Genomic DNA, 26,008 nt, shown 5'->3' with positions numbered 1-26,008 from the left:
TATAACATTGGTATTTTTCCATTCTGTTGGTATGGCTTGGAAAACACTTGAAAATGAGATAAAGGAAAATGCAAGCCTTTGCCAAGACTTAAAAGCCATGGAAAGTTGTTTAGTTCAGTTCAATAAGCAATGCTGTTAGGTCCTGGGGAAAGAAAGATGTGTAAGATTGGTGCAATGCCTTTGAGAAGCTTACATTCTAAAGAGGTAGATGGATGGGTAACAGATCATTTTATCACATGTGGAAAGAGCAATAATTGTAGAAGCATTGTCTTACAAGGCCCTCTCACTCTGTTCTCAATCATTCAGGTATAGCTATGAAAAAATAAGCTATTATTTATTCATGGCCCTAAGAATGATTTAGGGGTCTCTGGAAAGAATTACAAATTTATATATACCTCTTGCTCTGCAAATTTCACTTAAAGCACAATTTTAAAAAATTTAAATAAAAAAATTTACATATACCTCTTGCAAAAGAAAAAAAACCTATTTCTAGCTTCAAAAAATAATCTAAATCTGCTCTTTCTTCTCATTTCTTTGGCTATTGTCATGGTTAAGATTGTGTGTCAACTTGACTGGGCCATGATTCTCCGTGCTTTGGCAGTGATATAACGTTGTGATCACTTGCCTGTTGAGATTTGATATGCAATCACCCCATGATGGGATCTGCTGTGAGCAGCCAATCAGTTGAAAGGTACTTTCCTTGGGCATGTGGCCTACATCCGAATATAAGCAGGTGTTCTGGCTTTTTGCTGGCTCTGGATCCTGCAGCTACCTCCTGTTCACCTGACCTCTGATTCTTGAGACTTGAGCTAGCAGCTTACCTGTGGTCTTGCGTGCCAATCTTGGGATTCGTAGATCTTCCCAGCGTTTGGGTAACAGCCCTGTTCTCCAACCTGCTGATCTTGGGTTTGCCAGCCCCTGAGGCTATGTGAATTAGAAGCCTCTATCCTAATCCATGGACTTCGGATGTCACAGCCTCTACAACCACGTGAGCCATTTTCTTGATATAAATCTCTCTCTATATATATTTATATGCTTTTGCTTCTTTAGAGAACTCAGCCTAAGACAGCTACCAATCTGCCAAAAATCTTCATCACCAATAAGCAGGACTAATTACACTTCTGCAAAGGGTCTTCCTCCTTTACTTCTACCCTATAAACTACTTTAAACATAGCTACTATTCAAGAAGGAAAAGCATTTTAGATTCGAAATCCAAAGTTCTTTATGACTATCGAAGCCCTCCTTGCCTTTTTGAATCTATTCAACTTTATTTTCCACTACTTCCACTGAAGAATCATCACTCCAGTCAATGTCCTCTCTCAAGTGAAATGCTCCCATTTGAACAATCCAAATCCTACCCATTTAAGACCTACCTCAAGTTGTACCTCCTCAGTAAAAACTTTTCCAAGTTTTCAGTAGCAATAATCCTTTTCCCTAAATTATACTCAGTTCTATAAAGCCTACTACTTAAACATATTACTTTTCTTTCTTTAGTTAGAACCTAAAGTTCATCAGAACAGAAACCATGTCATATACTACTTTCAATTTCCCAGAGCACTTAGCACTGAGTTAAGAATACTGCAGGAACCCAGGTTTGTATTTACTGATTAATGAAGTAAAAATAAAATTTTACTTCATATCCTGGGTTGTACTGAGGCTATTTTTTTTTTTTTATCATAATTCAACATTTGAAAACATACATAAATTTCTGATGGAGCAGATACCCTGAAAGACTATGTGTACCAATTTAACTCAGACCACAAGTCCTATTACTAACTACTCCTGAATATTTGATTAATGATCACAGTAAAATCTGAGAACAGATATGAAAAGTTATAGGATACCGATTTAAATAAAAAAGTGAAGGAGTAAAAACTACAGAAGTTTATGGAATATGATTTTAAGCCCCACTGTTCACTGAAAGGTCAGCAGTTGAATCCACCAGTCGCTCCATGGGAGAAAAGACCTGGAGATCTGCTCCCATAAAGATTTCAGCCTAGGAAACCCCTAAGTACAGCTCTACTCTGTCAAATAGGATCGCTATGAGTAGGAATCAACTCAATGGCATACAACAAAAAGTAAAAATAACAAGAAAGAAAAAGGTTTTATTTATTCTTGGAAAAATTATTTACCACATACCTGCTCTATGCCAGAAATAGTTGTTATATTCTGGGAATACAAAAGTGAACAAATCAGCTATGGTTCCTAACATAATTCTAGAAGGATAGACAGAAAAGTAAAAACTGAAAAATGTATTGAGGAGTGTTTGGAGGACAGAAAGGAGGTGTGAGGGAAGCAAATCCTGGGGTAGTACCCTATTTTAGAAAGACTGAATACAGAAGGTTTCTTTATTCAAAGGGTAACATTTAAACTAAGACCTGAAGGATGAAAAGCACATAGCTATGAGAAGAACAGTAGAAACGGCATATGCAAAAGATCTCAAGAAAGAAAAAGCACTGTGTGGTTGAAGAAATGAGAGAGGATCAGTGTAAGGAAAAAAGAGAAAAGATGGAATGTAGAACCTGACTGCAGCTAGATGAGCTCAAACTTTATGGGCCATGGAAAGGAGTTTGGATCTCATCTTAAGTGTGATAAGTCACTAAAGCATCTTAAGCAGAGAATAACATCACCCAACTCAGATTTTTAATAAGATGACACTTGCTGTTGTCTGGACAGTGGAGTGGGGTGACTGAGATTAGAGGATGAGATAACATGGAAACAACACCCGTGAGACTAAGATACCCTTGCATTATTCTCACAAGCAATGCTGTAGCTCTGACTAGAGTAGCAGCATACAGATAGACTGAAATAAGATATAAATTGGAGGCTGTAGAATGGCCAGGAAAGGGAGAGACTAAGGATGAAGCCTAGATTTCAGCCTTGAGAAATCTGGTGAACAGTGATAGGGAGAGAGGCCTGTAGTCGTAAAAATTTAGAAAGGGAGAGGAGACGAGACATGTTGGAGACTTAAACTGACCCTAAGATGCCTACGCAGAAATGTCTAGGCAACTGAAAATGAGACACTTAAAAAAAAAAAAAAAAAAAAAGAGGGGAGAACCTATATAAAAAAGCAGGCCAGTAAAGCTAACAAAAGAGAAGAAAGATCATCAATGTGAAATAAATGGTATTATGTAGGCATCAGTGAAAATATTGAATTTTAAGGCATTTTTCAGATGATTAAGATCTAATGAAAACAAAGAACAAATTTATATGACAAAGTTAAGGGCCAACAGACAAAATAAGTTTCACCTTGCTTAAAGATTACAGCATTCCTTTCAAAATTCAAACATCAAAAATGTGATCTTTACCATTACCACTTTAAAGAACTTTCACGTATCTTTGAACCTTATAACAACACTGTGAAGTATTGTTGGTTATACTGATTAGTCTCTTATAAATGAAGAAAATGAGGCTGTGTGAGGTTAGCTTGGCATGGTGGTAGTGACAGAATACAAACCTACGTTTTTTGTCCCTAGTCTACTACTTCTATGATCATAGCTTCCTAATTATTGATCTATATTTTACACTGATCCTTATTTTTAAAAATTTTATTTGGTAAGAAGAACTTGAAAAGGTTACGGAGAAAGACTTTTACATAATAATACTATTGCTTAAACTTCCGGAACTTAGATAATATTTAAAGCTTTAAGAAGCTTGCCATAGAAACTGCAATACTGCCTGAGACTTTTCGTCAAAATACAAACTACATTCGAAACTATCACTCTTGAAAGCCCCTTGGGAAATAATGGCTTTTGGATCCTGCAAGTCAGCGTGACATGGCATGCAAAATTGCATCTCATGCTGCGCCAACCAGGAAAATATATGTCATCGCTATGTGACATTCAGAATTTCATCTGGAAACTATAATCTTGTTCTGACTGCTAAAAAAAGGGAGAAAAAAAAAGACTGCACACAAAACAATTTGGTTGAATTTTTGCTGAATTCTTGCCAGTTCATGTAAAAACTAGAGTAACACACTTATTTCCAGAGAGCTCTGTATTAGTTAATCCTCAAATGTACTTAGAACATCTCAATGTTTTCTCTCAGAGATTTCAAATTAATTGACATTACAGTTTAAATCCTATATTATAACTCAATGAATCCTCAAAAAACTAAGTTAAAAAATTAAGATTTTGCAAATGAGGACTGTATTGTTCAAAAATATATAAAACAAAATTCCTTTCCCTCAATTGAATAAATCTTAGGTTTAAAAACAAACAAAGAGCCCACGGCAAAACCTGCATTCTGTCTTACGCATCTCATGCCTTTCTCTTCAAAGCGCCCACCCCTCAATTCATGTATGCAATACTTCCTAATGCTTTTTCCTTATTCCTATCAAAAGAGAAATGTGTGAACTTGATTTAGTCCAAGAGTCATATAATTAGTATTTTGTATTTTAAACCTGCTATGATTGTTAAAAAATTAAGACACAAACTGGACCAAACTGAAAAATTATCACCAAGAGCCATGTTTCTGCTACTCCCACTATTTTTGGTACCAAAACTCATGCTACTGAACACAGGGTGGGTACATGGCCCAACCTGGGCTAAACTGGACCTAACCTTTCAGGGCAAGGTGAGTCAGTATCCAAGATGTGGGCATATGATCTAAGATAGGCTGTGCAGAATCCTCCTCAGGGATGTTTTAAACAGAAACTAGACAAAACCTCTTTCTCTTTGATCATAGGGAGGTAAGGATACGAGATCAGAAGTACCCCAGCCATGCACACTGCCACGTCAAGAAACCTCTGTTAAGTAAGAGAAAGTCAAGACAACACGAAGAGACATAATCCTTCTGATTCTTCTGGTTGTTGAGTCTCTGGTCTAAGTCACTCCAAAGAAAAGATTCACTGTTGCATTTTTTACCATTTTGGTTACGAGAGTAAAAAATAACCCCCTTTTTTTATTTAAAATTATTAGAATACAGATGCTATCTCTTGCAGTCAGAGAATCCTTCCTAACATAAAAATGTTTATTTCCTGGTAAAGGTATTACCTGTCAATTAAGAGAAAAACCAGGCAATACATTAGTAGTTAGTTATACCTGTCCAGTCCTAGCAACATCATTACACAGGCTGCATAGTTCCCCAATGTCCTTTAAGCATATTATGGGGCTCCTCTTTTCCAGGCTTACTTCCTTAGAAAGATTCAACATCACTGACTGTCCAGCTCACCGGGCTCTCGGCAGGTCCTTCCATTACCATATTCATTGGTCATGCTCTCATTTGAGACTTTGGCTTAACCTGCAGATTCAGAGATGCCATTTATTTTTTACTCCTCTGATCTTCTGCAATTCACTCCCAAAATTTCTTGAACTACCACCACCAATACCTTTCTCAGTTTATCTTGGCTCCTTGGTACCCTCATATCTCAGCCGTATATGAAGGGTTTTGCCTAGGTAACCTCAAAATTCCAGAAAAAAAGCATCCCTATGTAGCAGTGTCATCTAACCTACAGTAGAAAAACCAGAAGACAATCCATGGGGCTATTGGGGGAAACATGAGAACATCTATTCGTGACTCCTTTTACCTAAAAATGAGAAAGACAAAGTTTATAATATTCAGTAAATGTGCTAACACGGGGATACTTCCCTATGTTACAAGGCCATGGATAACAGTAGGCTAAGCATGGGCATTCAACAGGAAGATATTGACAGGGGCCCTTCTGTCCTTCGTTTGCATTCAATCAGTTGTAGCATATTACATTTTACATATGCACAGTTAAGCAAATTTACAAATTTTATTTTTAACTAAATTAATCCTGTGATTAAAGATAATATTAACATATTTAAAAAAATACAATACCTTCCCATTAAGTTGGAAAAGTAGGTTTTTGAGAGAAGGAAGTAGAAAATTTACTCTCCTAATGTGAGCAAAAATTTCTGCAAAATTTGAATGGGACTGAAAAATAAGTATTCTGAAGGCAGTCAATGATGCTCTTTTCCCTTCTGGTCCAGAGCTATGTATCTCAATGAGGTAGCTTTTCAGTTATGACAGCCATTAAAACCAACTATTGAAATAAACTGAATTAAGGACTCTCTACATTATTCAAACAAAATGTTAAAAACAATATTTTCAATAAAATGAAACAGTAATTTTACTCTCATTGGAATATTATTTCTGTATTACTAAAATATTATTGAGGTAAAACAAAAGTAGACATTAATTAAATTTACTGTAATATATGCTTTATATTATTAAATTAGTATATATAATTAATGCATAAATCAATAAATGATATACTGTGGATGCTGGCTCAGAAGATTTTATTGATAGGAATACACTAAGGAAAAAGACTACTACTCTAATGGTACCCTAAGACCTACTCTAAAGCTTAACCATTTGCACACAGTTTGTGTTCCCTGTACTTGCTTTTCATTCATTTTTCCTCAGAATTTAGTAACACTTTTTACAAAATGAGAGGCTGAACAGTATTAAAGGATAGTGAGAAATAGTTTGGACTTTTGGGGGTAGGTTTTTTTTCTTTTTGTATTTTTCCTCCTTTTTTTGTATTGTTTTGACCCAGGCTGTGGCCAGCATGTTTAAAAGGGTAAGGAGTGAGGTAGTGCCCACAGTAATCAACATAAGAGAAGTCCCAAAAAATGAAGAATTAGAAAAGCAGTTTCTCAACATAAATTCATCTTCTAAAACTTCCCTCTAACAAAACTTAGTGGGGTTTATATTCTATTTTCAAAGTAAAAATGCAAAAATCTTGAACTCACTAAAAATAACCATACACAAATAAATCTTCTGTTTTAACTGCCCTTGATAAATATAAAACAAGCCAGGGAGATAAAACAGGAATTTTTTTTTAATTAAATATAAAATAATTACTAGTTCTGACTGTACAGAATAAAGGTTTCAAAAAGAAAGAACATTATGTGCATGCTATAAAAAGTACAGTACATTTAAAAATAAAAATTAATGAGCCCAGTTTGATTAACAAACTGAAAACATTCTTGGGATTAATCAACAAATTATACCGACAAGACACTGCATGATACACTTAGAGATGCAAGGAAAAAAAGTGTAAGTTACATCCTTTGGTGAGCTGACAATTTACTGCAAGAATCCTCATATGAACACTAGTGATACAAGAAATTCAGTATGAGCACTGCAACTGATATAAAAAAAAAAATGCTATATACCATCAATGATCAAGGGATGTTTCATGTTCATAATAATCATTTCTAGCAGGTGGTATCCTTCACATACATGAAACAACAACAAAGAAAAGGAACATGGTAAGAAGGCTGCAACTAACTGGACTGTTGTTGTTAGGTGCCGTTGAGTCGGTTCTGACTCATAGTGACCCTATGCACAACAGAACGAAACACTGCCCGGTCCTGCGCCATCCTTACAATCATTGTTCTGCTTGAGCTCACTGTTGCAGCCACTGTGTCAATTCACCTCGTTGAGGGTCTGTGGCTGATATATTAAATGACCATCTGGTACCTCGTGAAATCCTTTAAGCAATAAGCTAAGAAATGTGTAATTAATTATTATTCTGATCGCCCAGAATAATCTAGAAAAAACTGATACAGTATTTTAATTTTAAACTGATACAGTATTTTAATTTTAAACTCTCTATCCCGATCCATAGATTTGGGACGTTCCAGCCTCTACAATCACGTGAGGTGTTTCCTGGATATAAATCTCTCTCTCTATGTATAAATTTATAAGCTTTACTGATTTTGCTTCTCTAGACAACCCAGCCTAAGACAAGTCTGAACCTAAAAAGTAAGAGTCAGAAAAGTTTAGCTTGAGAGCTATGTGTGAAAGAAGGACAGTGTTACTGTCTTTGGCTTAATGAGGCGGAGGGTAATACATTTTCCCTAAATTTTTTGTTTAGATATAAAAATAACTTTTCTTGTACGATGGAAAAGGGAAAAAAGCTACTTAATAAACCTATATTCTCAATAAATAAGTTCATTTAATCTTCTAAATGATATATCCAAGTTGCTTTATTTTAGATGTATACCATTTTATTTTAAATAGTTTTCTATCCCAACAGGGTAAAATATTTTTCAAACCACATTTTATCCCTGAGAGAATAAAATCATTTGTGTATTATGCACTCATGTCTACCTTCATGGTTTAATATTTTCCAATAAAATTAAATATCTAACTAATCATGAAGGGATGGAATTTTAAGCTAAACTACATGATTAAAGTGAGCAACTTCTAATATACATGAATCCAGAAAAACTAGTATTTCTCATACATTAATACAAATTTCACAATGTAATTAGGAACATACCTGCTCAATATTCAATCAAAATAAGGATGACTTGAGCATTATCAGATGAATAGCTCTGTTGGTGTGACCCATTTTATTTATAATCCATGGTTTTAAAAATCAGAAATTCAAAATCTATCAGTGTCTTCAGGAGCAATTATTAACTAGCAAAAATCAGAAACTCCCTCACTTAAAGACACCGTATGAGTTATACTGCCTGTGGCTAGAATAATTTTTTTTTTTTTAACTCATAGGAATTTCAAACTTTGAATAACATATTAAACCAATGTGGGGGGAAGAGAAAGAAAAAAGTAATTTCATGTTCTGTTACAAGGAACATATTTCCCAATATCTGAAAATTATGGGGTCTGCCTTGAGGAAATGACACATTTCCTGATCTCTTACATTCTCTAAAACAGTACAAGGAACACGATACTTACCCTGCATAAATACTTGTGGACAGAAAAAGAACTCTAAATTGACCTTTAATGGTATATACTGTTAATCCCGTCTCAAAGGAAGAGGTAATCTGTGCATCATATCCTACATCCTGCTTCATTCTGGGATCTCCCTGTATAAATTATCCCCAATCTTTGCTGTATCTCCAATTTTGCCTTCTCTTTACTTCTCTATTAAAAAAAAAAAAAAAATACCCATTGCCATCAAGTTGATTCCAACTCATAGTGACCCTATAGGATAGAGCAGAGCTGCCCCATAGGGTTTCCAAAAAGTGGCTGGTGGATTCGAAATGCCAACTTTTTGGTTACAAGCTGAGTTCTTAACCTCTGCGCCACCAGGAGTCCATAGCTACAGACATATCCAAGTGTGTTTACAACTGAATTTCTTGATAGAGTGTCTCTACTTCCTCAATTCCCATTCATTCCCTAACAACTGCTCTAGCCAATTGACCTTATACTGACTGACTGTTTTTTAGGCTCATTGTTCTTGATGAAACTACAGCATACTGTCCAGTTATCATCCCTCTTCTTGAAAACTTTTTCAATGGCTCTTCTATGTATATGTTGATTTGTTGCCCACTCCTCTGAATGGTGCCTCTCAATCTCCATTGGCTCCTTCTCCTTAATCTTTAATGAAAAAGTTCCTCGGAATTTAATTTTGATACCTCTTCTCAATTTGCTGTATATGGTCTTCCTGAGAGGTCCCATTTACTCTAACGTTTGAACTATAACCTATATGCTGATGACTCCTCAAACTATATTGCTATCCTGAAGAATCTAAGTCACATGTCAGATACAAAACCACTTTTTATTAGCTCTGTCTTTTGATATCCCTAACTGAAAGGAATACCTATTTTTTATTTTTCCCAAAAGTCAGCTGTGACAGTTTTTCACAGTTATAAAAAACATTTCACTTCAAGCTTTTATGGCAGAGACTGCTAAATGGCCTCTAATGTCCACTCTCCCCCCTTTTTTTTTTAGTTAATAGAATCCACACATTTAATCAGGGACATGGTCTTAAAAAAGAGATGACATTTCTGAGATGCCTTTGCCACCAGATACAGTCAAGCATATAAAAATGGGGTGCACAACTTCTGAGAAGTTTTTCCCTTCTCTCCTTTCCACTAGCTGAAATGTAGACTTGATAAACTGCTGATGCTATCATAAGCCATCAGATAAGCTTGGGAATGGACACTATCCCGAGTGGAACAAGAAAGTTCCAGATTTCTTAGAGGGCCATAATAGCTTTGGGTGCTTACCCAAACTTCGACGTGAGAGAAAAAATTCTACCTGGCTTAAATCACTGTTATTTGGTATTTTCTGATATTTTCAGCCAAATATAACTTATTCCTAAGTAATATAGCTATATTATTAAATTCTTAATTTAAAAATACTCTATTTTAAAATGAAGTCACAAAATATAGTATAACTAGAAATACTCTACCTAATAATCCAAGTTCATTCTCAAAAGATTCTGAAAAAAGTCGGAAACTTTTTCATGATCTGTAATATAAACAATAATCTTTGAAGTCTTCAGAATTTTTCATATTTAATTCTTTATGAAGTAGGCATAAGATTTTCCATATGCCTGACAAAATCTTGAATCATATTTTTATTGCTCGTAGATGCAACAACAACTCTGGAATATATTTAAGGTCTTATCAGGTAAGAGAAAACATAAAAGTAGTATTTCACTTTGGAATGTCAGCCAGGATCTCAACTGTGCATTATTAGTAAGGGGTGACACCCAATATGAGAGAGGCAGAACCTTCCATGCTCAGCACAGAGGTTAGGTGTTTCCCAGTAGAATACATCCTGATAACACTGATGCAAAATTCTTTACTAGCTTAGTCCTCTGGGAGTGGACTGCAAGTTTACACTACTTCCTTTATAACCCTGGTAAAATAAGACACTGTGAAGTTGCCTGGTTATATATTAAGTATTAGAGAGGAAATTGTAGGTGAAGGAATTTGTGTAGACCGAATTTTCAGTGTTGGATCTACCATTAAGGAAAGAAAAAATGAAACTAACATTCAAGGAGTGATTATAATACTCTGGCATTTTTATTTAAAAAAATAAAAAGTACCATTAAATATCTTTGTAACATTGGATAAGTTACTTGATTCAATTTCCTCAATTATGAAGTGAGGGAGTTTGATTAGATAGTTCATTCCTAAACACATACAAATTCAAGTGATTTATCCAGGAATACACATACGTCTCTCACTCACCTGCTTCACCTATATGCTCAAATGTCACCTTTCGGTGAGACCTATCCTAATTTCAAAAAATTGCAACCTATCCTAATTTTAAAAAATTGCAACCTATCCCTATCCCCTCCAGATTCCAGTTACCCTACTGTTCTGCCAAACCAGTTATCACCCCCAAACATACCACACAATTTATTATGGTTATATCATTTGTCTATCCTCTTCCTCCTCCAAACAAGGAAAGGATTTTTGTCAATTTTGTTTCCTGATATATCGCAAATGCTCAGAATGCTGTCTGAAACACAGTAAATGCTCATTAAATATTTCTTGAAAGAATGAGTGAATTAAATTCTTCCCACTTTGGTTTGATCTAGTAATTTTTAAACACCAGAATTTTACAATAAACTGTCCTACTTCATGTAATGTGACCTAACATTCCTTCTATGAAAATACAAGCACTAAAATAATAGCTGATAGCCAATTTGTTATTAAGCAAAGATCGTAAGTCACTTAAATGACAGTCTTGAAAAAAAGAATTTAAAACTGTTTAAAACCAACAACCTCAAAAAGCATTATCGTTGTTTGACATCTACTATTTCCTCTCTTATACCTAATATATAACTAGCTTTCTCTTTTACTAGTCTTTCTCTCTTTTTCCCTTTTTTATTTGGTAAGAATGAATGCATTCCAAAATTTACTATTTGACCTCTGCTGTTCACTCTACATTTTTCCCCTTATAGAGCTCATCAGTTCCAATACATCACTTATCACTTTTGTACAGATGACTCCAAATCTACACTTCTTCTGACCTCGCACCATAAATTCCCCCAGTTTACTAAAGAGTGCAATTTGAATGCCCTATCACTACTTCAAAACTAACATCACAAAAATTTAACTTATCTTTCCCCACACAAACATCTTCTGTCAGTACATCATTCAAACTCAAATCCTAAAGTTACTTTAATCTCTGTATTATGGTCCCCAGAAGTCCACATATCTTTTCTATTCTTTATATGTAGTAAAGTTTTTTTTAGTTTTTTCTTTTCTTTATTCGTAGATAAGGTTCCAGTTCATTCTCTTATTGTCTCCTGCTGTTGTTAATGGCATAATAATCCAAAACTGGCCTCCTTCCCTTTATTGATAAAATCAGTTTCTGTTTTTTCTGCTTCTTATCTCCATGCCATAATATTGTGGGCTTCACCAAGATTAAAGGAAAAAAAAAAAAAATCCAAACATAACCACCTAGGATTCAGGCTATAAAAATAGTGGCAACTTTAAAAAAAAAAATTTATACTATTCCAAGCCTACATATAAGAAAAAGAGTACAATGAAAAATCATACATCTATCATGTCTGAAAAAAAGAACACCCAAATTCATGGCTGTTGAGTCGAGTTCGACTCACAGTGGCCCTGCAGGACGGAGTAGAACTGCCCCACGCCGCTTCCAAAGAGCAGCTGGTTGATTTAAACTCTCAACCTTTTGTTTAGCCACTGAGCTCTTAACTGCTGCACCATCAGGGCTCCATAAGCCAGCACAGAGATATCCACTCTCAGCCATGCCCAGAAGAGCCTCAGCCAACCCACAGACCCAAGAGTAGGAAGTAAATGCTAGCTGTTATAAACCACTGGATTTGGGAGTGATTTGTTATACAAAACTATTACCTCCCAATTTGTTTTTATTTAGTTCTATTATTAAAGAATAGCACATATACAAGAAAATGTATAAAACATAAATTACTGAATTGCCAAAAAGCGATTATCTATACACACACTACACATGAGAAGAAATAGAACAATCACCATACCAGAAACCACCTTGGTCATACTCCTAAATGTTACCCCTTCTCTTCTAACCAAAAGTAATCACTATTTGGACGTCTAACATTACTTACTTTAGCTTCTTTTTGTATTTTTATATAAATAGAAGCAAACAACGTGTATGTCTTTTGGATGAGGTTTCTTTCGCAAAACATTATTGAATTTAATTTTCATTGTTGTGGAAGACCACATTCTATGAATATACTTCAATTTTTCTAACTATTATACTGTTGGTGGACATTGGTTTGCCAACATTACACTTAGTTTTTTGTTATTACAAACAATGCTGACTTGAACACACATATACACAAATCTTAGTGCACAATTACAATGAATTTAATAGTTTTTAAGAGGTAGTACCAATTTACCTTCCCATCAAAGGTATGTAGGTAATTTTAGTTGTTCCATATCCTTGTCAAGCAATACTATTTATTTTAACCACCATTGGAAATGTGTAATTATATTTCATTGTGGTTTTGTTTTCCACTTCCTTGATTACCAATAACACTCTCCTAATTCTGATCAATTGGATATTCGCTTTTATGAAGTGACCATTTAAGTCTCCTGCTCATTTCTGTATTGGGTTGTCTCTCTTATTGTTTTATAGGTGTCATGGATTGAATTGTGTTCCCAAAAAGCGTGTCAACTTGGTTACGCCATGATTCCCAGTATTATGTGACTGTCCACCATTTTGTCATCTTAGGTGATTTTCATGTGTTGGAAATCCTACCTCTATGATGCTAATGAGGCAGGATTAAAGGCAGTTATGTTAATGAGGCAGGACTCAATCTACAAGATTAAGTTGTGTCTTAAATCAATCTCTTTTGAGACATAAAAGAGGAGAGCAAGCTGAGAGACATGGGAGCTTCATACAACCAAGAAAGCAGAGTCAGGAGCTCACATCCTTTGGACCAAGGGTCCTTGTGTTGACAAGTTCCTGGAGCAGGAGAAGATTGATGACAAGGAGTCCTCCAGAGCTCATAGAGAGAGAAAGCCTTCCCCTAGAGCTGGCACCCTAAATTCAGACTTCTAGTCTCCTAGCTGTGAGAGTAAATTTCACTTTGTTAAAGCCATCCACTTACAGTATTTCTGTTAAAGCAGCACTAGATAACTAAGACAGTAGGATTCTTCATCTACGTTGCATATGAAAGCTTCATAGGTTATGCATTTACAAGTGTTTTCACTGACTCTGATGCTTTTTCCTTCCATTCTTTAACTGGCTTCTTTGAATGAGTAGACGTTAATTTTAATATAGTCAAATATTATCGATTTCTTTAATAGTTTTTTGTGTCCTTTTAAGAATCTTCGTTGTTGTTAGGTGCCGTCGAATCGGTTCCGCCTCACAGCGACCCTATGCACAACAGAACGAAACACTGCCTGGTCCTGCGCCATCCTCACAATCGTTGCTATGCTTGAGCTCATTGTTGCAGCCACTGGGTCAATCCACCTCGTTGAGAGTCTTCCTCCTTTCCGCTGACCCTATACTCTGTCAAGTATGATGTCCTTCTCCAGGGACTGATTCCTCCTGACAACATGTCCAAAGTATGTAAGACGCAGTCTCACCATCCTGGCTTCTAAGGAGCATTCTGGTTGTACTTCTTCTGAGACAGATTTGTTCGTTTTTTTGGCAGTCCACTCAATATTCTTCGCCAACACCACAATTCAAAGGCGTCAACTCTTCTTCGGTCTTCCTTATTCATTGTCCAGCTTTCACATGCATATGATGTGATTGAAAATACCATGGCTTGGGTCAGGCGCACCTTAGTCTTCAGGGTGACATCTTTGCTCTTCAACACTTTGAAGAGGTCCTTTGCAGCAGATTTGCCCAATGCAATGCGTCTTTTGATTGCAGTTCTTAGGACACAAATATCTTTTTCTTCATTATTTTCTAAAAGATTATTTAGCCTTTTTACTTTTAGATCTATAATATTCCTAGATGTTTGTGTTTAGTTGGAAGTATAGGGGTCATGGTTCTTTTTTTGTTTCTATTTTATCCAACTAAATTTATACCATTCATGAAAACACTACTACTCTGTGCCATAAATCAAGTGTCCACATATACCTAGATCTCTACTGTGTTCTCTATCCTGTTCCACTAGACTATTTGTCCATCCTTGCACAAACACCATAGCGTCTTGATAACAGAAGTTTTATAATGAATCTTGGTATCTAGTAGTATCCCCCCCGCCGCCCGCCCCATGGCTGTGAAGTCGATTCTGATTCATAGCTACCCTACAGGACAGAGTAGAACTGCCCCACAGAGTTTCCTAGGAAAGCCCGGTGGATTCGAACTGTTGACCCTTTGGTTAGCAGCCCTAGCACTCAGCTACTACACCACCAGGGTTTCTATCTGGTAGTATAAGTCCTCCAAATTTGTTCTTAAAAATGATCTTGATTATTCTGGCTCTTTCCACTTTCACGTAAATTTTAGAATCATTGTATGTTCCATAAAAAAAAAAAAAACTGTTACGATTTAACTACCATTGCTTTAAATTTACAGATCAAATTTGAGAGAATCTGAACTTCTATTCCATGAATATGTTAAATCTTTTCACTTAATAACTTTCCCCCCTGCATCAAGGTGTTACGCGTATTTTGTTAAATTTACTGCCAGGCGGAAACCCTGGTGGCATAGTGGTTAAGTGCTACAGCTGCTAACCAAAAAAGGTCAGCAGTTGAATCCACCAGGCCCTTCTTGGGAATTCTACGGGGCAGTTCTACTCTGTCCTATAGGGTCACTATGAGTCAGAATTGACTCGATGGCAATGGGTAATGGGATTGCCAGGCAATGGATTGCCAGGCAATGGATAATTCTAAATCATCATGAATTATATATATATATTTTTAAGTAGTTTGTTACTAGCATACAGAACAATTATTTGTGTATATTTATCTAGTATAAAGGAGTACTGGGGCACAATGGCTAAGTGCTGGGCTGCCAGCTAAATGATCAGTAGTAGTTTGAACTCGCCAGCCACTCTGCAGGAGAAAGATGTGGCAGTCTGCTTCCACAAAGATTTACACCTTTGGAAACCCTGTTGGGCAGTTCTACTTTGTCCTATATGGTTTCTATGAGTCGGAAACAACTCAACGGCAAGGGGTTATCTAGTGTACAAACAATGCTGATAAACATACTAACAGAAATTAAATAACTTACTGATAAATTCTTTAGTATTTTCTATACATACATTCATGTTGTCTATTTAAGTTCTAATCCTTACTTCTTTTACTTAGGTTTCAAGAGTTATTGTACCAGCTAGGAGCTCTAGTTCAACACTTAATATTAAATAAAAAGGATTTGATTACCTTGTGTCAGAGAAAGCTTTAACATTTCACCTCTAAGTATGGCATATACTGTAAGTTTTATAGTCTTTATCACGTTAAGGAAAAGGCCCTCCTATTCCTAGGTTGCTAAGAGTTTCTTTGTTTTATTTTTTAATCATGTAAAAATTTTATAATTTGCCAAATTCTATTTCTGTATCTAATAAGACAATCATATCTTTTCTTTCGTTAATGATACTATGCTAAATCAAACTGTTTTTTGAATATCAATCTTGAATTCCTGGAAAATTCATAAACTAGTTATAATTTATTATCCCTTGGATAACAGGGTTTGGGTTGATAGTATTTCGTTTAATATTTTTGCATCTATGTTCATGTCTGCTAAGATGCAGGAAACTGCAATATGGAAGAAGTCAGGGTATGTGAATCTGCACTCTGAAATCAAACTTTTTAGAATGGATCTTGAAATCACTCATTCATTAAATATTTATTGGGTCACATACGATATACCCAATATGGTGGTAAGTGCAAGGGACATTGAGATAATATTAATATGAAGTGAACAGACATGGAAATAAACAAGTTTATGCGATATAAACAAAAAAACCCATTGTCGTCGGGTTGACTTCGACTCATATAGGGGCAATAAAAGTAGAGGCAGAAAAATTAAGTGGAGTTTTCCCCCCTTTCTTTCATCACTTTAAAGATGTTGTTCCACTGCCACCTGGCTTACTTAGCTTCTGTTGAGAAGTTTGTGGTCTTCATTTCTCTATACAAAAAGTGGCTTTTGCCTGTGGCTGCTTTTAATACATTCTCTTTATTCACTTGTTTCCAGCAATTTTATGATAATATATTTTAATGTAATTATCTTTGTGATAATCCAAATGGGGTTTGAGCTTTTTGGCTCTGTGGGTTTCTAAGTTTTCATAAAATATGAAAACTTTTTAGCCATCATTTCTTCAAACATTTTTTCTGTACCCTACCCACTGAATAATTTTTTATTTCAAGTACCTTCTAATATCATTCCACAGTTCACTAAGGCTTTGTAAAATTTTTCTCTTCTAAGCTTCATTTTGGCGAGTTTCTATGGCTATGTCCTCAAGTTTATTTATCTTTTCTTAAAAAGAAAAAAAAAAAAATTTTTTCCTACAGTATCTAAATTACTACTAATTCCACTCAGTGACTGTACGTTTCAAATATTGTAATTTTTATCTCTATAGCTAAATTTAGTTCTTTTTTATATCTTCCATTTCTCTCAATGTGCTCATGTTTCCTTAAATACCTGAATATAGTTACAATACCTGTATAGGTATTATACCTTAATTCAATGTACCTGCTAATTCTATCATCTGTATTACTTCTTGGTCTATTCTTATTAGCTAATATTCTTCCTGGTTATGGGTCATAGTTTCCTGTTCTTTGCATCTTTAGCAGTTTCTGACTGAATGCTTGGCATTGTGATTTTAAGTTGTTGCATGTCTGGATTCTGTTATGTCATTTCAAATAGTGTTGAACTTCATTTTTCCAGGGGTTATTTGCTGTCCTGTTTCCTTCAGAGGCTTGTTTTTAAGCTTTGTTAAGGTTTGTCTAGAGTAGCCTTTACACAATGGATAGTTTGGCCCACGACTAAGGCACAGGCTTGGGGGTCTCTACTGAACGTCCCAAATGATCATAACTCTAGACAGTAGGAAACTGAATGCCTTCCAGCCTGGTTTGAGCCCTGAGAAACATTCAGACTACAGCTCCTCAGTCATTCTTTGCCCAACCTGTGGAGTTTCAGCCTATGCACGCATGTCTTACTATTCACAGCAAATACTCAAGGAGAACTCTATTGCAGCCTTCTCTCTGGAACCTTCTCCCACAATTTTCAACTATCTCTGCCTCCCTAAACTCTGATCTCTGTCTCCAAAATTCAACAAGACTGCTGGGCTCACTTTAGGATCTCCCTCCTTGCTCTGTGGTCCAGAACGTGTCTCCAGCGGAATGCCAGGGTAATCCTGGGACCCACCTCATTTGTTTTCCTTTTATGCAGGATCATAGTCTGGTACTGCTATTGTCCAAAATCTAGAAATTTTTTTTGCTTCATATAATTTATCCAGTTTTTTTAGTTGTTTATGGAAAGAATACAAACCTAGTCTCTATTACCTCAATCATGGTCAGAAGCTAAAGTTTCATGTTTTCAGCTCATGACATTATCTACTAAATTTACATAATTAATTACAGCATCTTTATGTATTATTATCTTTGGTAATGTTCAAGGAGTTTAATTCCAAAGCCTTCTACTGGGGTACTGAGTTTCTGTTACTTGCAGTGGAATAATTTGAAATGAATGATGGTTGCACCATATGATGAATGTAACCAATGTCACTGAATCATGCAAAAAATGCTGAATTAGCAAATGTTTTGTTAATGTTTTCTAATATACATATATATATTTTTTTAATACAATGAAACTTTTTTTTTAGAAGTTTTCTATTGTTTAGCTCTGTACTTAAAGTGCTTTAGGCTTCAGAAGTAAGGTATAAACACATAAGATAAAAATGGCCTACATACAAAGCTCAGTTGGATTCCTCTACACCAACAAAGAGAACACCCAAGGGGAAATCACCAAATCAGTATCATTTACAATAGCCCCCTAGCAGATAAAATACTTAGGAATAAATCTTCCAAGAGATGTAAAAGACCTATACAAAGAAAACTACAAGACACCACCACGAGAAACCAAAAGATACCTACATAAGTGGAAAAACATACCTTGCTCATAGATAAGAAGGCTCAACATTGTGAAAATGTATATTCTATCCAATGTGATCTATAGATACAATGCAATCCTGATCTAAATTCCAATGGCATTTTTTTAATGAGATGGGGAAAGAAATCACCAAAATCATATGGAAAGGGAAGAGGCCTCAGATAAGTAAAGCATAACTGAAAAAGAAGAACAAACTGGGAGGCCTCACACTACCTGATTTTAGAATCTATTATACCGCCACGGTAGTCAAAACCACCTGGTACTGGTACAATGAAAGATAAATAGACCAATGGAACAGAATTGAGAATCCAGACATAAATTCGTCCATCTATGAGCAGCTGATATTTGACAAAGGCCCAAAGTCAGCTGATTGGGGAAAAGACAGTCTCTGTAACAAATGGTGCTGGCATAACTGGATATCCATCTGCAAAAAAATGAAACAAGACCCAAACCGCACACCATGCACAAACTTCCTCAAAATGGATCAAAGATCTAAATATAAAATCTGAAGTGATTAAGATCATGGAAGAAAAAATAGGGACAATGCTACGAGTCCTAATACATGGCATAAACAGTATACAAAACATTACTAACAATACACAAATACCAGAAGAGAAACTAGGTAACTGGGAACTCCTAAAAATCACTTATGCTCATCCATAGACTTCACCAAAGCAGTAAAAACACAACCTACAGACTGGGAAAAAATTTTTGGCTACGACAAATCCAATCACCATCTATCTTAAAATCTACACAATACAGTAAAACCTCAACAACAAAAAGATGAATAATTTAAAAACGGGCAAAGGATATGAACAGGCACTTCACTGAAGAACACATTCAGGCAGCTAACAGACAAATGAGGAAATGCTCACGATCATTAGCCATTAGAGAAATACCAATCAAAACTACAATGACATACCATCTCACCCCAACGAGGCTGGCATTAATCCAAAACACACAAAATAATAAATGTTAGAGAGGTTGTGGAGAGACCGGAACATTTATACACTGCTGGTGGGAATGTAAAATGGTACAACCCTTATGGACATCGATTTGGTGCTTCCTTAAAAAGCAAGAAATAGAACTACCATATTATCTAGCACACCCACTCCCTGGAATATATCCTAGAGAAGAGCCCTCAAACAAATAGGTATATGCACACCCACGTTCACTACAGCACTGTTTACAATAGCAAAAAGATGGAAACAACCAAGGTGCCCATCAATGGACGAACTGTTAAACAAATTATGGTATATTTGCATAACGGAATATTACACAACAATGAATCCATGAAACATCTCATATCATGGAGGAATCTGGAAGGCATTATGCTGAGGGAAATTAGTCACAAAAGGACAAATATTATATGAGACCACTATTATAAGGACTCAAGAAAAGGTTTAAACACAGAAGAAAACATTCTTTGATGGGAGAGGGGTATTTACTAAGTAGACAGTAGACAAGATTTTAGGTGAAGGGAAGGACAACACACAACACAGCGGATGTCAGCACAGCCGGACTAAACCAAAAGCTAAGTTTCCTGAACACAAGCAAACACTTTGAGGAACAGGGTAGCAGGGATGGGGGTCTGGAGACCATGATTTCAGGGGACATTTAGGTCAACTGGCACAACAAAGTTTGTTAAGAAAACATCCTGCATCCCACTTTGGTGGGTGGCGTCTAGGGTCTTAAAAGATAACGAGGGGCCATTGAAGATGCATCAGTTGGTCTCAACACACCTGGAGCAAAGGAGAATGAAGAACGCCAAAGACACAATGAAAACATGAGCCCAAGAGGCATGAAGGGTCACATAAACCAGAGACCCCATCACCCTGAGACCAGAAGAACCAGGTTGTGCTGACTACCATCAATGACTGCTCTGACAAGCAACAAAATAGAATCCCTGATGGAACAGGAGAAAAGTGGGAATGCAGACTTCAAATTCTAGTAAAAAGACTATATTTAATGGTCTGACTGAGACTGGAGGGACCCCAGAGGTCACTGCCACCCGACTCTGTTAGCCCAAAACTAAAACCATTCCCAAAGCCAACTCTTCGGACAAAGGTTAGACTCGACGATAAGACATAAAATGATACTGGTGAGGGGTGCGCTTCTTGATTTAAGCAGACATATGAGACTATATGGGCAGCTCCTGTCTGGAGGCAAGATGAGAAGGCAGAGGGGACTGGAGCTGGTTGAATGACACAGGACATTCAGGCTGGGGGGAAGGAGTGTGCTGTCACATTGTGGGGAGGGCAACTAGGATCACATAAGAATGTGCATGTAAGTTTTTGGAGGAGAAACTGACTTGAATTGTAAACTTTCACTTAAAGCAAAATAAAAATGGCTTGTATTTTTTAAAGAGAGAACATTTACAGAGTATCCTTGTTTTAACGTTTTCATCTCCATTATAGACATTTGCCTAAGGAGTTCCAAATTACGTTCATAACATTTCCAAAACATAGGGTGAACAGATGTCATAGATTTTAGGAGTTTCCTTATTTCGAAAGGAATACAGACTCTGTAAGAGATTATTTACAATTTTGTGATAATGTATTAGCTTCATGTGGAGCACGATTTTATCCTAGCTTGGACTGCCCTACGTGCCTGTATCACTGAAACAGTGCTGCTCTGCTGTCAACACTTTCTCAGCCACCAAGGAAATGTTCCCCACTGCAGCCAGCTACCTAATATTGGTTAATTGAGATTGCAAGAGGAAGATGTCTGATTCTTGTTGAATAATTAAAAAGCAAAATCAAGCCCAGTGCGGTATAAGCAGGCCTTGAACTTCATGTACCAAAAATACTATGTAACTTGTTGGGATTCAACTTAAAAACACTGGATCACAGATTGAGAATACTAAAAAATTATTTTACCCAAGACTTCTGCCATAAAATTATCATTTTTCTACTCTAAGATGCAGTTAAAAGATGTTCAGAAAAACAATGGAGAAAGTCAGCAAAACCAAAATTTGGTTCTTTGAAAGGATGAATAAAATTGACAAACCTTCAGCTTGACTAACAAGGAAAAAAAAACGAGGACAACAATGATAGCAATAATATCCTCCTTTTAATGGGATAATATTACTACTGACACTACAGAAAAATAAAGGATTACAAAACAACACTATGGACAATTGTATGTCAATAAATTTGATGACCTAGATGAAACAGACAAATTTCTAAAAGCACACAAACTACCTAAATTAAAGAAGAAACAGAAAATCTCAACATACGTATAACAAGGGAAAAGATTGAATTTGTAGTCAAAAATCTCCCAACAAAGAAAAGTCCAGGACTAGGTGGCTTCATTGGTAAATTATACTAAAATTTTAAAGAATAATTAACACCAATCTTTCTCAAACTCTTCCAAAAAATATAAGAGAAGGGAACACTTCCTAACTCATTCTACAAGGTCAGCATAATTCTGATACTAAAGCCAGATAAAGACATCACAAGAAAACCACAGAACAATATCCGTTATGAATACAGATGAAAAAATCCCCAACAAAATAGTAGCAAATCTAATCCAACAGCGTATTAAAAGGATTATACACCTGAGCAAGCGGGATTTACTGCAGGGATGGAAGAGTAGTTCAATTTAAGAATACCAACAGATGGAATACACTACCTTAATAGAACAAAGGAAAAGAAACACATGATCATCTCAGCTGATGCAGAAAGAATATTTGACAATATCCAAAACCACTTCATAATAACCAAAAAAAAAAAACCCATTCCCGTCAAGTCGATTGACTCATAGTGACCCTACAGGACAAAGCAGAACTGCCCTATAGGGTTTCTAAGAAATGGCCAGTAGATTCAAACTGCTGACCTTTTGGTTAGCAGCTGAGCTCTTAACCACTGTACCACCAGGGTTCCTTTCGTAATAAAGGCACTCAGTAAACTAGGAAAAGGGAAATTCCTCAACATGATAAATGACATTTATGAAAAACCCACAGCTAAGATCAAACTCAGTGATGAAAGGCTAAAAGCAAAAAAATAAAAAAGATGTTCAAAATAATATAAATATTTTACCACATTCAATACATCTTAAGATACAATATAATAGTAATTTAAACAGCGATAATTACATTTAGATGCAGGTATAAATTAAATGTATAAATTCAAAGGATTCAAATAAAAAATTAAAAATTAAACAGAAACTTTCGAAACTTAATTCTAAGGTTAAAAAGTGTAGCACAGAGCACTCTTAAGAAGGGAAAGCACACTACCATCAAGTTCCTCTAAGAAGTACAAATTGTGGGCATCTAGGAGGGAAGATATAGCATTCATAAAGAATAAACAGTATTCCCAAAGCTTTTTACCTTCTATAAATGCTAGAAGTCCCAAACAGGGTAAGCACAGGCATTAATTTGATAACTGTTAACAGCTTAAGCAAGAAGTATAGTTAAATATACTATAAAGTTAGTAAGAGTAAGAGTACATTTGGTAAAATACTGATGATACCCTTATCTGTAACAACTATATGCATAAAATAGGGAATGTAATTTGAGGTTTCTAAAGATCTAGTGACACTAAAGGCAGATGAGGCTATTTTCCTTAACTCCTAAGCAAAGAACCACAGTTCACATGTATAACTAGAAATTAAGAACAATTTGCTGTTTGCATATGTTTTCATATAAAGAAAGTAATGATTTATGAAGGAAAATCAAGTACTTTCAGCTTCTAGTATTTATTTTCCTCACTATAAAATTAGTATCAATTTTTATTAAAAAACATAAAAATCATTATAATGAAAGTGAAATAGTTGTCAGATAATAATTTATTGTTTTGGCTTACAAATTTACATATAAAAATTCTGATGTACATACAGATACATTTCCATATCTATGATCATACTTTCTATATAATTCCATATCATGTATTTTCATTTAAATCATAAGCATTTTCTCTCAATAATATTCATTTAAAATTATTTTAAATCAATTATCAGATGTCATTTAAAGAATGGACTAAAAGCAAGGAAGTCTGAATATGTGGCTTATTAATGCATATAAAGTTGAACTTTTACCGATTGAGATTTTAGTGAACATTTATTTTATTAAAAGGTGATATTTATAAATCTTTATGTAATTACCAGTTAGAGGGATCTACAGTGTGAAAAAATTTAGAATGGTATCTAAAGGAAATATTTGTTTATAATTAAAACTCAACATAAATTATAGTTAATCTCTCTATGATATAAAAACAAACCAATGGGCATTTTGTCAGTTAATAAAGGAAATATCAACAGAATAAAATGTTTGTGACTATTAACAGGTGAAACTCTAATGATTCCATACACTAAATATAATGTCATATTTTAGGGAAAGCAATAGAACATAATTAAAGTTATGTATAAAACTCCTCAAAAATTATTTTACCACATTTGTTGCTGTTAAATATGGTAAGAGAATAATACTAATTCTTCCTTTAAACCATAAACTTTAGTTTGAAATTCCTCAAGGGCAGGGACCATGTCTTATATATATTCTACCCTCAATATCACTTAGAACAGGATCTTACCCATAAGAGACACTCAGTAAGTAGTTTTTGATATATTGAAAATATAAAAATCCTTATCAATATGTTTGGGAATAGCTGAGTTATGAGAAAATAAAGCTGAACATCTAAGCAAAGATATAAAATCACCTGAAGAGAGGTGGCCTATCATCAAAAAATTAGGAAAAAAGAAAAATATGTTTTTAAAATAAATTCACGAAGTGTTTTTAATTATACAAAAGGCATTCGGAGAAGTCATTTAATTGAAGAATATTTTTATTTAAATTTGTATAGATGATCTAGCTGAGGCAGATAAGGGGAAGAAAAGAGGATTGAGATGTATTATACCAAACCCACTGCCATTAAGTCTATTCTGACTCAGTGACCCATAGGATTTCTAAGGCTATAATCTTTATGAAAACAGACTGCCACATCTTGTTCCGGCGTAGTGGCTGGTGGGTTTAAACCATTGACCTTTTGGTTAGCAGCCAGGCACTTTAACCGCTGTGCCACCAGGGCTCCTTTATTCACTTTAAGAAGGAACATATGATTGGGAAACAATTTTCCATGGGTTTCTTGAGCTTCTGCAAGTCTTGCCAAGTACAGGCACTGACTGTTTTCAAGAGTGTTTGTACAGTGAGCATCCTCGGATGATAAAGCTAACATCCTTCTGAACAAAGGATAGGTTTTCTTACAGCCTTACAAGGTAGAGATAGTGTCTCCCTCCAGAGAAAAGGGCAGGCATGCTTTCTGCCCATTACAGAAGAACCGGGCTCCCTAAAGGAAACCCTGTTGGCATAGTGGTTAAGTGCTACAGCTGCTAACCAAAAGGCTGGCAGTTCAAATCCACCAGGCACTCCCTGGAAACTCTATGGGGCAGTTCTACTCTGTCCTATATGGTCTCTATGAGTCAGAATCGACTCGAGGCAACAGGTTTGGTTTGCGGTTTTGGGCTCCCTGAGCTCAGGGTTCCTCTACTGTAACCAACCGTGTAGGTAGGCATCGCCTGGCCCTCTTTGTGCAACTTTGTGGGTATTGGGTTCAGGGCACTATAGCAAGAAAATGCTAATACTCTGGGTAATAAACTCTTTTGTTTCCATCTCTTAGTCTAATGCCTTCTGCCACCATCTATGAAACTGTGGCAGGCTATCTTGTTAACTAAGAGATAGAGTAAAATCTCAGACCCTTTCCGTTCTTAATACTTACCTGTTACTGTTTTTGTTTTTATAGGGCTGCTGGCATATTCAGAGGCCTGATACGACTGCTGCTTTGCCATGGGAGCACTTCCAACAGACACCTCATCCTCCTTCCTTCTGGTAACTGGCATAACAAGAGGAACAGCGACCACAGGCTGCTAGAAAGAACCAAAATGGAAAACTGAATGTTGACATTTGCTTAAGCAGTGACAGTTAAACAGGGCATCATGGAGGACAGCCCTTCACAAATTGAAGTTGCAGCTTTATTATTTCAAATCAATCAAACTCTCAGTCTCTCTTTCAACATACACACTTATCAACTTTAATTTTAAATTACAATTCTGGGTAAAAACCAAAAATACTTAGAATTACCCAGTTTTAACATAAATGTTCGTAAGATACATAGAGATAACATGGCAAGGGCAAATCAAAACTAAAATTAGTTTCGAAAATTTTGATTCCTAGAAAACAGAAAGTTATCCGTTTAGAATTAGGGATATATTTCTTTAAACTGATTATATACATATCAAACTGGACAGTCCAATTTCT

At 35.6% G+C, this 26,008-nt stretch overlaps 1 protein-coding gene across 25 annotated transcripts in view; it reads right to left on the bottom strand.

Moving 5' to 3' along the window:
• VPS13B (vacuolar protein sorting 13 homolog B) overlaps positions 1 to 26,008 on the bottom strand; it is a 916,907-nt gene that overhangs the window by 466,331 nt on the left and 424,568 nt on the right. For 24 of the 25 annotated variants that reach the window (XR_010317809.1, XR_010317810.1, XR_010317811.1 and 21 more), the window contains one exon: positions 25,470 to 25,617. Coding sequence is in view for 22 of the 25 variants with exons in the window: in XM_064267936.1 (XP_064124006.1) it covers positions 25,470 to 25,617 (148 nt within the window). In the remaining 3 variants the exon portion in view is untranslated. The remainder of the gene's footprint in view (positions 1 to 25,469; positions 25,618 to 26,008) is intronic. The other variant, XM_064267935.1, reaches the window with a different exon arrangement.

This window comes from Loxodonta africana, chromosome 14, assembly GCF_030014295.1.
Source record: "Loxodonta africana isolate mLoxAfr1 chromosome 14, mLoxAfr1.hap2, whole genome shotgun sequence".
Taxonomy (NCBI): domain Eukaryota; kingdom Metazoa; phylum Chordata; class Mammalia; order Proboscidea; family Elephantidae; genus Loxodonta; species Loxodonta africana.
Note: the sequence above shows the minus strand (reverse complement) of the source record. Positions and strands in the feature narration are given on the sequence as shown.